At 26.0% G+C, this 14,824-nt stretch overlaps 2 protein-coding genes across 4 annotated transcripts in view; one reads left to right on the forward strand and one right to left on the reverse strand.

The window, feature by feature from the left end:
* LOC107443976 (uncharacterized) overlaps window positions 1-14,824 on the reverse strand; it is a 166,173-nt gene that overhangs the window by 120,907 nt on the left and 30,442 nt on the right. The window lies entirely within an intron of this gene.
* Window positions 1-14,824, forward strand: part of LOC107453666 (synaptotagmin-1) — a 90,075-nt gene that overhangs the window by 7,080 nt on the left and 68,171 nt on the right. The window contains exon 2 of one of the 3 annotated variants that reach the window (XM_016070564.3): window positions 14,113-14,193. The exons of the other annotated variants lie outside the window; for them this stretch is intronic. Coding sequence (XP_015926050.1) covers window positions 14,113-14,193 — 81 coding nt within the window. The remainder of the gene's footprint in view (window positions 1-14,112; window positions 14,194-14,824) is intronic. 3 annotated transcript variants of the gene reach the window in all.

The raw sequence follows: 14,824 nt of genomic DNA on the forward strand, positions 1-14,824 counted from the left end.
CGTTTTAGACAATAAAAAACTTTTCTGAAACTCATTGTAACTGTTACGTTTTCAAAAGAATTTATAAATCGGCAGAAAAATTTCAGTTTCAATTTAATTGTCACTGCATAAAAAATATATGTCATACTTTTTATGCTTTCAAAATATCTTATAAATTTAATATTTTTAACTATATGAAACAGTTTTCTTTGCTGAAAATTGTATTATCTTCCAATTGCAACCTTTTTTTAAAGTTGCTAATAGATCACGGTAATCAAAAAGTCTTTATAATAAATATTGAATTTTTTTTTATCGTGTTTCAAGTAGTGTTCTTGTTTGAAGAGAGCTTGAGTTCCAATGAAAGTAAGAAGAATAAAAAATCATTTACTGTGCAAAAAATAAAAATAAACTGATTAGTGAATTATAAATGAAATTTGTTTGCTGGAATTAAATTTAAACAAGATTTTTCGTGTAATTTTCTCTATACATTATTATTTTCTTATGTACTTACTTTCTAGCAAATAAACTAAAAAAAGCATAACTTATGTCATGTAACCTGAAACATTTTGAAAAATTCATATTTATAAAGCATTTCAGAAACGCAAATAAAAGGTATAAAAACAAAAATAAATTGCAAAGTAGCATACGCTTTTTTGTATTAAGTTCCTTAAAGTTTATTGAATTGCAAATATAATAAACTTTATGTAAATGCTTCAAGGAATATTTTTCCTTTGTTTGCAATTGTAAAAGACTTCGTCAATATTTTTATTACAAAACTTGATTATGTAATTCGAGGAAGATTTTGGTTTTGCTTCAGGCATCAATTCATGGTATTTTTAAGCAGTTAATAACAAAATATTATCTCCATAAAATACATTTTTGAAAAGATGAAAAATTTTCTTTGTGTCGTAATCTCAATTATTATGTAAATCCTTTCATCATGGTAACAAATGCATGCATTGTTTTCATTAGCACTAAAAATAAAACGTATATCAACATTTAAAACTAAACTTTATTTAATTTAATTTGAATTTCAAAGGAAAACATAAAAAAGGAACAGAATTCAGATCTAGATTTCATATAAAAGTATTATATTTTTCCTGTTTCTGCTTTTCTTGACTGTTAAGATGATGAATGCTTAAAACTTGTCACTGAATATTTATTTTAAACAGTTTCTGATATTAATTTTTTTTATTTTTAATAATCATGAAACTTTAATCATGTGAATGTTTCATGTGGACTTACATAATGCTTGAAATTGTTTAATAATACTAGACAATGGAAGGAGTTTAAAGTTACATACGTTTCTAATAAATAAAAAACTATATATATCTCGAAAATAATCAACTTTACTCAGATCAAAAGAAATAGCATAAATATGTTGAGCTTTCTTACAATAACATTAGTATTCAAAATATTTTAAAAGAAAGTATTGTATTAGAAGAAAATATTGTATTAGTGCTTGTAAAGTTGTAAAAAACTTTTATTTATCCCACTTTATTTTTTAGAATTATTTATTTATATTTCAAATTACGCACACGCTTAAAAATTTTGAAAAAAAACATTTTCATTCAAAATAGCCTTGCATTTTAAATAAACAAAAATAGAAATTGAGAACAAATACAAATGTAGCGCTTTTTATTGATTGATTTGTTCGTAATATTTAATAAAATTAACTTTTTGAAACACCAATCTTGTTGCTGAATTAGCTTGTTTATTATTTTTAAGCATCTTATGAAAAATCTCTAGTGTTTGTTCTGTTCTCATTTAAACTAGACATTTTTAAAACTAAGAGTAAACTATATTTAAAAGTGGAATCCTTAAGAAGTTCTGTTAAAACTATGATCTGTATGAAACTAAGCACTTTTTTAAAAATAACAAGACATGACTACAAATCTGTCTGACTTTAATTTGTCTGTCTTAAGGAATTATAAACTCGAATTATACATGATAGAATTATCTTTATTTGTTCTAAATTATGAATATATATGAAATCGTAGACAGAATCACGTAAACATAAAAATCTCTTCCTCATTTTAATATTTATAGATCAACATGCATGGAGAAAAAAAAATTCTGGTAAAATTACCGTACTGTACGGCAATGATATTTTCGGTAGAAGAAAATAAAATATACGTTATTTAAAACATTCATTTGGTAGTTTCTCCGTTCATATGTTAAAGGTTTTTCAGAAAATCTGGTATTCGAAAGTAAAGTACTTATTTTTCAACCGAAAAGTGCAAAACCGAAAATTACATTTTACCGAATAAATGGTTTCTATGCCATGCTCTAAGGTATAGTGATAAAATTACCATATAATAACATAATTTTACATATTATAAAAATAAATGTTATTCCTAATTTCCCCAAAATCATTACCAAAGCACTTTGGAAAAAAGTACAGAGATTTTTGGTGTTCCAATAGAGCCAGAAACACGATTAAATTTATTATTTCCTGGCTGTTTTGATCATACTTTTTTTTTTCTCAGCGTATAAAGTGCGCAAAATAAAATACGAAATACCTAAATAAGCTTTGATAATGATCAACTAATGATCAGATTATTACGTCCTAAGAGGCAATTAGAGGGATTAAAAGAGTAAATATTCTAATTAGTTTCAGCAGATTATGTTTTAAGTTACGAAACCAGACATAATAACGTATTTCCACTGAATAAACATTCCACTCTTATAAGGCGATTTCACTTTTTGCGTATTGTGCCATATATATGGAACTTTTTAAGATAACTTAAAACTTTTAACACGATAGTGAAACTTTCTTTTACAAAAATAATTCAATTTACTTTTTTATTTATTTATTATTTTCTATTATCTACTTTAATAATCATCAAAAGAAGTGTAAAATCTAAGTTATAAAATAATTACTTCATTTTTAACCATGTAATTTTAACTGATAAAACGGAGAAACGAAATATGAACTTTAAATGAGAAAAATGCTACTTTTTTGCATGAATTTGACTGATTTCGCTCAAATTTTAATCTACGTAGCTTAAAATGAACAAAACATTTCTATGCCTTACATTTAAAAAAAATTCGACATTAAATTAAATAAGGTATAATTTTTAAAACCATATTTTGCTATTTTTCATGAAACTGTCTTTAAATAAAATCATTTTCACATTTATTCGTCAAAAATTATAAATTTTCCTAAATAGTTCCGAAAATAAGGTGAAATACGAAAAAATTATATAAAAGTTTTACATCCTTCGACCGCTTTTCCACTTTAACTGTTGGGACCATATTTTAAAGGTTATAGCTTTGCTTTATTTTAAGGATCAAAAATCTAAATTCTTAAATAGAAATACCCTTTATTTAGTGTAAGTACGTTTCCGCATATGATTTCGTTACTTAAAATATCGTTTGCTTAAAATATTTAGTATATCTAAAATCAATCCCTCTATCTATTAAAATAACATTTTAGTAAATGATATTGTGATCTTTGAATCAAAAGTTATTAAGGTGTTCTGTTTTTCACTTTGCGTGTTGTATTTTTTTCCATTTCTAAATCATAAAAACTTTAGATACTTGAGAAAAAGGTTTTTCTCTTTAGTTTGCTTTTTCATTGTTTCCATTTTTTTAAATGCCGGATGTTTTAAAAATAGTAAATTTCTTGTCAAGCTTAAGATTAAATTTTACATGACTTGCATAATAGAACATGGAGTTTTCAAAAATATTTCATAAGCAAACTGGACTCTAAAGAAACAAATATCAAAAAATATTTAATTATACCCCTGAAGAAGAAATCAAATTTTATTTGAAAAGAAACTATCTTCACTGACTTCGAAGGACTTAAAGCTAACAATAAATAGCTTATCTTAAAGATTTAACTTCAGTGTTGTTCTAGTGATTAAAAATTATTCAATGATATTTTTAAAAAACTTAATCAATGATAGAAAATCAGATCTAATTTCAAACTGCAAACTTGATTGTAATACACCAGTCTTAAAACCCACTTTCTAGTTTTATTCTTGAAAAAAAAAACCTTGTGGAAGTGGTTTTTTGCATTTTAGTCTCACCAAATTCTTACTTTTTAATACTTTTACATGTTTTTGAATTTTAATTGTTTCCATTAAAAACTGATTTTGCAATCAATATTAAAATTTAACAGCTAGTAATAAATTCGTAATTGAATTCAAACTTTAACTACTACTTATTTTAAACGCAAAGCTTGTAATTTGCAAAAGTGTTACATGAACAAATGCAAATGTGAAAAACAAATAAAACTGTCCTACTGAAAATAATCAAACTTTTTATCAAAAATTAGTGTTTACACTATTCGACCTAAAACTAAATTTGTAAACAATCTCTGATTCTCTCAATTAACTGCTTCATTTAGACAATTAAAAACTCTATTAGCTAATACGACTTTTTTTAAAATTCGTTTTTTACGTAAACAATTCAACCGACTTGGCTCAAATTTCTGTTTAAAGTTGCATTCTTTAAAATTATGTAAAAAATTGTATACCTTACAATTCAAATTTTTTCGACTTTTGTTAAATAAAATAATAAAAAGTAAATATTAAAAATTATATTTTGCACAGAATTAAATTTAGATCCATAAACATTTTAATTGTAATATTTTAATCTTTTCTAATTGTAATATCTGTTTTTTTTAATTCGCTTAAAAAGTTCTCGAGATATGATAAAATTCGCAAAAAGTACGATTAACTTTACAGGATCCAAACTTAGGAATGCTCTCCTGATCAAACTATTGGGACCATATTTCCCAGATTGCGGCTATCCCCTATATTTTAGGGATCAGAAAACGAATTCGTTAAAAAAAAGTATGTTTATGCAGAGAAAGTACGTTTTTGTGTTTTATTTCGTCTATTTACGTTTTGTGTGAAATTTCGTCTGCACTAATTAGTTAATATATTTGAAATCACCCGTTCGAACTTTTAAGATTAAGTCTTAGAATGTGAAGATCTGATCATTATCTCAAAGGTTATTTAGGGTGGTCTATTTTTTATTTTGCTCACTGCACATTAAAAAAAAACCAGAAAATGCAATCTAAGTGCATGAAAATGCTTTGAATCGTCAGTTACTATAAATTGATAAGTTTTACGATTATCATCTCGTGATTAAACAATTATTACTGTTAAAACAACTGTCTATGTTTTTATTGAGAATTTTCATTTTATACGGTCACAAGTCAACAAGGTAGCATATTAAGAGCATAAAGCCTTTTGTAATCTTTTAAATTCGGTACTATTGTATACTTCTATTTGAACTAAACATTTTTAATTACAGATTTGCATTGAAAGAAAAATGAAATATTTTTTGCATAGATTGATTCGTTTTCCGTGTTTTGTTTTGATTTTTTATTAAAGTTTGAATTGATTTTTACTATTTGTTTGGAAATTTTGATGCTAAAAAGGAGTTCTAATTATGATATGTACTAATATGTTATATTATGATATGTATGTATAATTATAAAACGTACTGAAATTAATTAAGATTCTATGACTAATGCTTTTCTTATATTAAGTAACAAATAATATCCCATCTATTTAACGTTATTTAAATTTGCACTTTTTTCGAACTACCATAATAATAGGTTTTTACCTCATTTTATTTCAAACAGCAATTTATAGAGTGAAATTTTTTAAACAGTAAGTTTGAAAATTAGCTCTTCATAAGATATATCATGAAAATGGGAGTGGGAACAAGTTATTCCATTCCAACAGGAAGTGTTTTACAGAAAATTTAGATACAGGAAATTTAGATTTGGACGAACAGGAAATTTAGATTTGAATACGTATTTTATCAGATAATTATTTGTCGTATGAAAATCACTCTAACTGTTAGGTTCTTGAAGTTACATGTGCTTAATAAAATGGGACACATTTATAATAAATATTCAATAATTTTGCATTCATATATCTATTAACGAATCGAGCACATATGAGTGCCTTTCTGTAATGGCATATAAGCAATTCACATTAGCTCAATCTTGTATAACTCAGATAAGTAAATTACTAATTGTCTATTCGTTGTTACGATATAATAACTTCTATACATAATAATTTAAAAATTTATTTACGATTTAATTATTTTGTTAAAGAAATCTTCTTAAATTGAAATACAAGTGAAATTTGCTCAATTGTATTGAATAACACTTTTGCAAGTAAGTTGTAAATATACATTGAAAATGATAGAGTTAAATATCAGCAATGAAATAGTAAATAATAAATAACTATAATCTAAAGCAAATAATAAATAACCGAAACGATCAATAAATATAATTATCTGAGAAAATATTTACAAATTAGAAAATAAAACCATTTTTATAAATCTTAGAAATTTTTTTGATGCTGTTAACGTCAACTAAGCTATATTTTTAGTAAGCTAAGTACCTAATGTTTTTCTCATACAATTTACTTTATGAATATTTTCCAATGTTACTTTTCTCCAATGCTAATTTTACGTAAGTTGCTTTTATATAAACATTTTCATTAAGGCATTTTCTTAAATTATCGATATTTAAATATTAAAAAATATGACCTAAATCTTTATTTGCAGGAAAATATGAGATAAGTATTTTTCAGATAAAAATAATGACTCATTTTGCATCATATAAAAGTGTTCTAAATAATTTTTTGTAATATAAATAGTTTGAAATTTCAGAGATTGGACAAAATTATGAAAACACTTCTGTGTTTACTCAGTTTTCTCATATTTTAAAAAAATAGTCATAGAATTATTTTATAACTTTACAAGAGTTTACGTCACGCAATTTCTCTTACGTATAAATAAATTTTAAAACCTTTAAAGGTTTGAGAGACCGGCAAAAAATTACAAACAAAAACTAAAGTTTTTGAACATCCTATGCCAAAAACTATAGCGATAAGCTTGTAACATCAGTAAATTCGGGTGTCATATATAATAACTACATAAAGTTTCATAGATCTAGCTGAATTATTCATGGAGATAAAGAAATTTTTTTGCAAAATTTTTTTTTTTTTTACCTTTTGTTCTATATCTGAAGAAACATTCAATTAAATTTAGCAAACTTTTTGGAGCTATTTTTAATCAATAATGAAAATATCATTTTAAAATTTGAATAAAATTCGAGTAAACTAATAATACAAACACAAAGACCAAGCTTCCTTAAAATAAACATTTAAAACAAGAAAATAATCTCAAATATTCTTTTGATTTTAATAGACCTAAAAATATCCATACCTCAAAATAAATCTCGCAAATGGCTCTTAATATTAACTTCTATAAAATTAGATCTGGTCTTCTTACTGGTTTGATGATGTCAAAGGAAAAATAGATATTTTCTATTGATGATTCAGTTTCTATCTGTACATTTTGAATTTCAAACTTAAAAATATTTGAAAACCTTATTTATTTTTTTTACATGCGTATTATGTATTTTGTATTTACCCATTTATATTTTTTCGTATTTTTTTACATGCGTATTATGTATTTTGTATTTACACATTTGTATTTTTTATGTTTTTTTTTTTACATTATGCATTTTTTTCTATATACAGTAACGTGCGCAATATAAGTCAAGCCTGAAATTAAATGAACTTTCATAAAAATTTGTTTATCCTACATATATTTTCTTTTATTTAAGGAAAAGAAATATGATTTTTCATAAAATGCAATGCCTTCAGATTAAGCACTTAACATGAAGAAAGTTCTAGTACAATTCTGAATATGAGAAAAACTAAAGCTTATATTAATTTTTTTTAATTTAATGTAAGTATTATTTACAATTATTGTAACTATATCAATTTAAGCAAAGCTTATTTTAAATACTCAATATCATTATACTCAAAAATCACGAAATCAATAGTTTTTATAGCAACGAATTTTAATTTTTCTTTGATACTTTGAATTTAATAGTAGTTATTTTTTAAATTCTAAATAAAATTACGCAACAAATTTTATTTTGAGTACTTTAAACAAATTCCATAGGAACTTTTATTTATTTCTAATGAACTATGAAATAATAGAGAAGTACTTTAATGAAGATATATATTTTGGATATTGTTGTTTTTTATTATGATTTTTTTTTTCCTTTTTTCAGTTCAATTCTCCTTATATTTAATTTGATTTCGTGTTTTGTGTGACAAATATTTAAAATAATCCGCCATTTTTTTACTTGATCTATTATTACTATTCTTAGAGAATAGTTTTTATAGAATTAAGCTTGCTGTCAATTAATAATTTTTAATTCTTCTTTTCAATAATTATATGTGTTTATAGCCAAACTGTATTTTTATTTTGTCAATCAGTAATGGGATGTGTTTGTTATCAGGCAATAACTTTTTATATCATCATTCACAAATTGCATCAATAATTTTTTGAATTATAGTTACTTTTTTGAAAAAATATTAGTTTTTTTCTATTACTCTAAAACACATCCTATAATTATTTGAATGATATTTATTCCCCAATATCTAAAGAACACAGAAGCAAAGCATATTGGTACCAATTACTTTCACATCCTCCATAAACAATTTAATAAAAGCGAGACTAAACGTCCGAATTTTCCAGAACTACCTATTGCTTTCAACATCCCTCAAATCAGAGCAAGTACATGAAAATAGGCAGTTCGGGAAATCACCGTTTCTCTGGAATTCAGTATAAATGTGGGAAACTGGTCAAGTAATTGCATAATATCATCCCCAAGGGTCTCAAAAGCTAGCTAGATCCTGGAGCCAAGATTGCGTGAGGCGCGTTTGGCATTCCAGCAAAAAGCTGAATCAGTGTAATGCATTCTTCTATTTTATTCTTTCTCTTCAAGTTGGCGGCAGAAATGTTCACAAAACCGATCGAGACTATTCCACAGGGTTTTTCTCTTCATTATGTCTGTAGATACGGCCTTAATAATTTGTAGTGCTAGTCAGCATTCATCAAATTAAACGTCTTTTTATGTAGTTAGTGTGAATTAATTAAAAAACCAATTCATCTCACCATTTAAATGCCTTATCGTGATATCTTGCTTAGCTGATACTTAACGTTTAATATTAACTGTCTCAAGATTATATTGTAAAAAAAAAAACATTTAAACAATTACTAAGAGTGATATTTTTGGTTAATATTTAAAATATTATCCAGAGTAAATAAATGCATAAACAATTGAAGTATGATATAAATATAAACGTTTCTTTATAAATATAAGCTTTAATGCTAAAAATTAAAAAAAAATTATAGAAAAATACTATTTTTACAAACATTTTGCGTGAAAAATACGAAGTGTTAATTAATTGTCTTTTTATATTTTGAATACTCATACTTAGGATTTTTGTCGAACTTATTTAATTTCTTTAAAAAAAACAAATAAAAACAGTACTCGACATGTAACCACAAAAAATAACAAAATAACCTTGTATTTGTGCATCATTCAAATAATAATTCCTATCGTATTATTGATGCTAATAGCGCCATGAAACTAAACACCGTGATATCGAGAAAAGGAAAAGCTTGTGCATGATTTAAATTTTAGTTAGGAATATAAAGTAAGATTTTGATGAGATATTCTACTTAAAATTTCAAAATTATTATTCAATTTCTCCTGTTTATATTAATAACATGTCATTTTTCATTTCCCTCATTGGCTATTAAAAAAATAACATTTTATGGCTATCTCGGAAAAAAGGTATTTTTATTAGCATTATCATTACTATGTAAATGTATTATATTATGTATGATATGCACGTATCATTATTACCGGGAAATTTTACTATATAAATGGTATCTAGAAAAGTGAGTTAAGAAATGAAAGTATTTTGTCTACTTTTCTTTGATTACAGAAAAATATATCTTCAAAAATAGAGATTAAATCAAAAGCAGTTTAAACACGTGACTAACTTCCCACCAATAAATTTTTCGTTGTGTGCTCAGATTCAGTAAGAGAACGTATTTGCTACAAAACAAGGTCTCTATAGTACTTATCGAATGAACAGAAGCCAACAAATGCAACAAAACAAAATTTGGAAGGAAATGTGGAAATTTTTTAATTCGCTTAACGAGTTCTGGAGATATGGCGAGATACGCAATAAGTACTATTAACCTTAAAGGATCCCAACTTTGGACTACTCTCTTGACCAAACTATTGGGACCATATTTTCCAGATTGTGGCTACCCCCAATATCTTGGGGTCAGAAATCCGAATCCCTCGAAAAACAGTATATTTATGAAGAAAGTACGTTTTCGTGTCTGATTTTGTAACTTAAAATATCGTTTGTACTTATTAGTTAGCATATTTGAGGTCACCCCTCAAGCTATTAAGGTTGAGTCCCAGATCGTCGCGATCCAATCATTAAATAAAAAAATTTCAGGGTGTTTTTTTTTTTTTTTGCGCACTGTACATCGAATTTCGTATTATATGAAATGCTTGAAAAAGTTTATATAAATAAAAGTTTAGATTGAGTTGCTATGGATTTATGCAGTAATCGAAACAAAAATCGAGTTGAGTTTTGAAAAACTGTTTTACAAAACGCACGATGAAGTTAGATTAGGATAATACCCTTTTAGATAAAAAAAATAATATTTATATGCAAATAACATTGCATCCATAAACTTTAAAAAAATATAAATGTTGAAAATGAAGCAACATCACTTGATAAGGATGCGGTAATTATATTTCTGTTAATTGTCGACAATATGTTAATCATCAATGCTGTTTTCAACGCTAGTTTAAATCAAGCAAATTATGCTATTATCAAACCACAATTAATTCTGGTTAATTTTCAGAACTCTGAGATCGGTATACAGCAATTAAATTGTTAACCCAATTTGCACTAATCGAACGGAAATTAGAACTCTCAACAGAAAGCGTAAATATCCTTAAACCAAGTCTTATAATAGACATGAGAGCTTGAGAATTTTATTTAATTTGCAATATAAATTTTTATTTAATATTGAAATCACAAATATTTAATAAGTGTATTCACTTTTATAAAATGGTTTGCACTGTTCATAAAAGCAATGCTTCATTTAAAATTTATCTATTAAAATATAACTTGATATGGATCATAAAGTGAAATAATATTACTTATATTGCTTTTTTATTTGTTTTGCATGATTATAATAACTTTATAATTATCTATATAATTAACTTTAAGGAAACGCTATTATGTTTTCACATTTCAATTTTTATATCTCAAACGGTATACTTTTTTTTCGTTCTTAACTTTTTTACATAGATAGTTAGGAAAAAAAATTTTGAATAAATATAATAAGTAAATAGTACTGTCCATTTCCGGCGTAACAAATTTAATATAGAAATTTTGCAAAACCTTTTTTTTTCTAACAGTGCTTAAAAAAGTACAATACTTCAAAACAAAAGACTTCATTTGGATAGAAATGGTGCGTTATGCGTTTCATGAATTACTGAGTACTATTATCATGCTAAAACTGACTATTATCATACTGTCTAAAGTTAAAATCAAATTGAAACTAATTTAAATGTAAGACTTTGTAGCTCATTATAGGTAATTTAAACATTAACTTGGTAGCCTTGTCTTTAAGCTAATTTAGAAATAAACTTGATGGCTTGTTTTGAAACTACTGCATATATAAACTTGGTAGGTTGTTTTGAAACTAATTCAAAATATAAACTTGGTAGCTTATTGAAGCTAATTTAAATGCAAAACTTTTCAGCTTATTGAAGATAATTTAAACACTAACTTGGTAGCGTGTTTGCAGCTAATTTTGTATTTTGAAATGAAGGGAGTTTTTTCTGAATCTCCTGTAGACAGTAGGTTGAGAACTATGTGTACTACGTGAGACTCAGGGTCGAGTTTTCTAGCAACTCTCCTCGAAGTCACATGATCTCTTTAAGAAAAATAGAGAAGGTCTGAAATTATGGTGTTTAGAAATTATAAACAAGAACATTTCACTGGTTTGAGAGATTTGTCCTCGTGTTTATTTCTTTGACAAGAGGGCAATCTTTCATAATTGCCCACTTGTACTTAGTTGACCATTATGCACAATTAGCCTAGGATTTATAACTGGTAATTACTATGTTTGCCAATCATTAGGTTTTCATTTATTTGTTTAAATAAAATCCTGAAAATACAATGATTTATACTGTGGTGTGATCATGGGATCACCACAATGTTTACTTTTCATACTGGGCTGTCTCCAACAGGAGCGCACTCTTCATTGCCTTTGCAGGATCTCTAGGGCTCAACTCATAGCTCGTCTTTAGAGATTCTTGCAACCGCTAAGGAGGGGACGCTATCTTTTGGAGATAGACCAGTATTCCCCGTGGATCTCGAGCAAGTTGTTGCTTTTTCAGGAGCAGGATAATTTTTGTTTTTTTCCCCCTGTGTGCTCTAGAGTTTAATCTTTGATTTTTACCGTTATAAGTTTCTGCTACCTTATCTTCTAATTATTTATTTGATGCATCATGTAATTCTACAAGAAAACAATTATTATTTCAATATGTTAAATTAAATTCCTATCTACCCCCTGGAGCACACAGGGAGGATCCAGCATCCACGTGGTGGATTCGCTTTGTGCGAATTGATGAGCTGTATACTGGAAATGAACATGTTCTTAGAACCAAAATAAAATAAAAGATGGATGAACTTTTATCTACGAAAACCTGTGTTTTTCTTTTCAAAAAAAAGATGTACCAGTCATCGGCGTGATTTAGAAAGGTGATGTATCAAATCTATCACAAGCAGTTAGCGGATGATCTACACCTCATGTCCCTTCCTTCAACCACACCCCCCGACAAATTTATGAATTTGTGGTGTGATCATGGGATCACCACATATACAATTATTTATTTTCAGCAACAAAGATTTAAATCTGTATGTAATTATTATGATTGCAATTTATATTTTTTAAATTTCATGTTTTCCCAAAACTTGCTTCTCTCATTTAGTTACTTATATTTAAACAAAAAAATGTGGGAATTTTGGAAATAAAGGGTGGCAATTGCCGACTCAGTTACAAAGCAAATCTCGTTTGAATTGCTTCCTGCACCATTTTCTAAAACAGGAGTCTCAAATGTTTTGAAAGTGAATCAAAAAGTTTATATGCAGTAGTTGTAATTATTTTCGATTAGAAAATTTCTTCTCATATTCTTACCATTTTCATTTCAAATTATGCACTTCATGTATATTTAGAACTGTTGAGTATATTTAGAACTGTATATGGCAATATTTTTACTTTAGTTACGAGAAACGAAAGTAAAAGTACGTACTCATAATTATACTTTAGTATTTAAGTAGTTTTGGTGCTACTTTTGTCACTTTGTGAAGAAAAAGTACAAGAATTTGAAACAAAAAAGTCGAAAGAAATCGATACTTTTTCGAAAATTTCTAAGGATTTTTTTCAAATGAATTGTTTTTCAAGAAATTTTCTAATTAAATAAGTTTATTTTGGATTTTTTAAATTTAGTTGTTTTCGAAAAATATGTGTTTGATGTCCTTCCAAATTTAATGTTTTCCTCTCTTTAACAGAAATATTATCAATAACCTAATTGGCAACTAAATACTACAAGCAAAAAAAAATTTTGTGACCATAACATAATTGTATTATTCCGCATTTTACCAATTAACTCACTTATGCTTACGCGAATCTTTACATGTAGTTTGCTATATTTGTATTTATTAAATAAATGCAAACTAAAATAGAACAAACTTTTCCTTTATATTTAAAAATATATTTTATTTTTCTGAAAATATCGATGATAAATCTACCTTCAAAGTAAATTGTCTATTGTGCGTAATCGAGACAAGTTTTTGAACTTACTATATTCTCAAAATGAACTGATATATCACCACTTTTTTTGTTTTTTACTTGTGCTTTTACTCTTTTTACTTTTAAGATGTACTTTTATACTTACTTTGAATTTTTACCTAAAATTTGTACTTTTTTACTTTTGTTTTATGTACTTTTATTAGATACTTTTGAAAGTAACGTTGCATTGTATGTTTGCATCAGTCATGTGTCACTATTTTTAAAGCTATGAATGAAATTCTAAAACATATTGTCATATTTTACCTATACTTCCATCAATAATAAATTACAAAGAATATTTAAAAGGCTTCGGTTAGTAATAAATATGTAAAAATAAGTTTAAGAAAACTTTTTATTTTTAATGCTTATTGTTCTAATTATGTGTCTATGTTACAGAAGCGACGTTGAAATGATACTGATTAATCAAAATGATTATCAACAGTACTCAAAGAAGGAAAATGCGTTTAAATATACCAAGTAAAATAATTATTCACTATTTATAGATGCAGTAGAATAGAATTAAATTAGAGAAAATTAGATTTGAATTTTATAGAATTGTTGTGCTTTGCATAGTAGAAGTTAGATTGCTTTATTAGTTCTATAGCTAAATGATATTGTAGTATTTTATTTTATGTAATCATTCCATGCTGATCTAATTTGAATCATCTGTTAAACTATTTTGTAGTTAAATAAGTACCAATAACTGAAATATGTCTCAAAGCTTTGAAAGTATTGTCAAAAAGAAGATTTTTTACAGATGAATATATCCCGTAAATTAAAGTTTGACGTAAAAATGTTTAAAAAAATTGTCCGTTATGTGTGTTCTAAAGTGAAAGTATGTCGTTAACTATAATTTATGCGAAATGCTTAAAAAAGCAGTCACTTATGAGATTTATATATTAAAATGTATCCATTAATCATTTTTAATGCTTGAAAGTGTAGTCACTTATAAAATTATTTTACAGATAAATAAATCTCGTCAACCTACAATTGCCCTTAACTACATTTTTAATGAAACTAAAATTATTTTGGAGACAAAAACTTTTTCAATCAGCATGGAATAGTCATCTAGAAACTTAATTTGCATGCCTAATCTATTTTTCTACTT

This window comes from Parasteatoda tepidariorum, chromosome X1 (genome assembly GCF_043381705.1).
Source record: "Parasteatoda tepidariorum isolate YZ-2023 chromosome X1, CAS_Ptep_4.0, whole genome shotgun sequence".
NCBI lineage: Eukaryota > Metazoa > Arthropoda > Arachnida > Araneae > Theridiidae > Parasteatoda > Parasteatoda tepidariorum.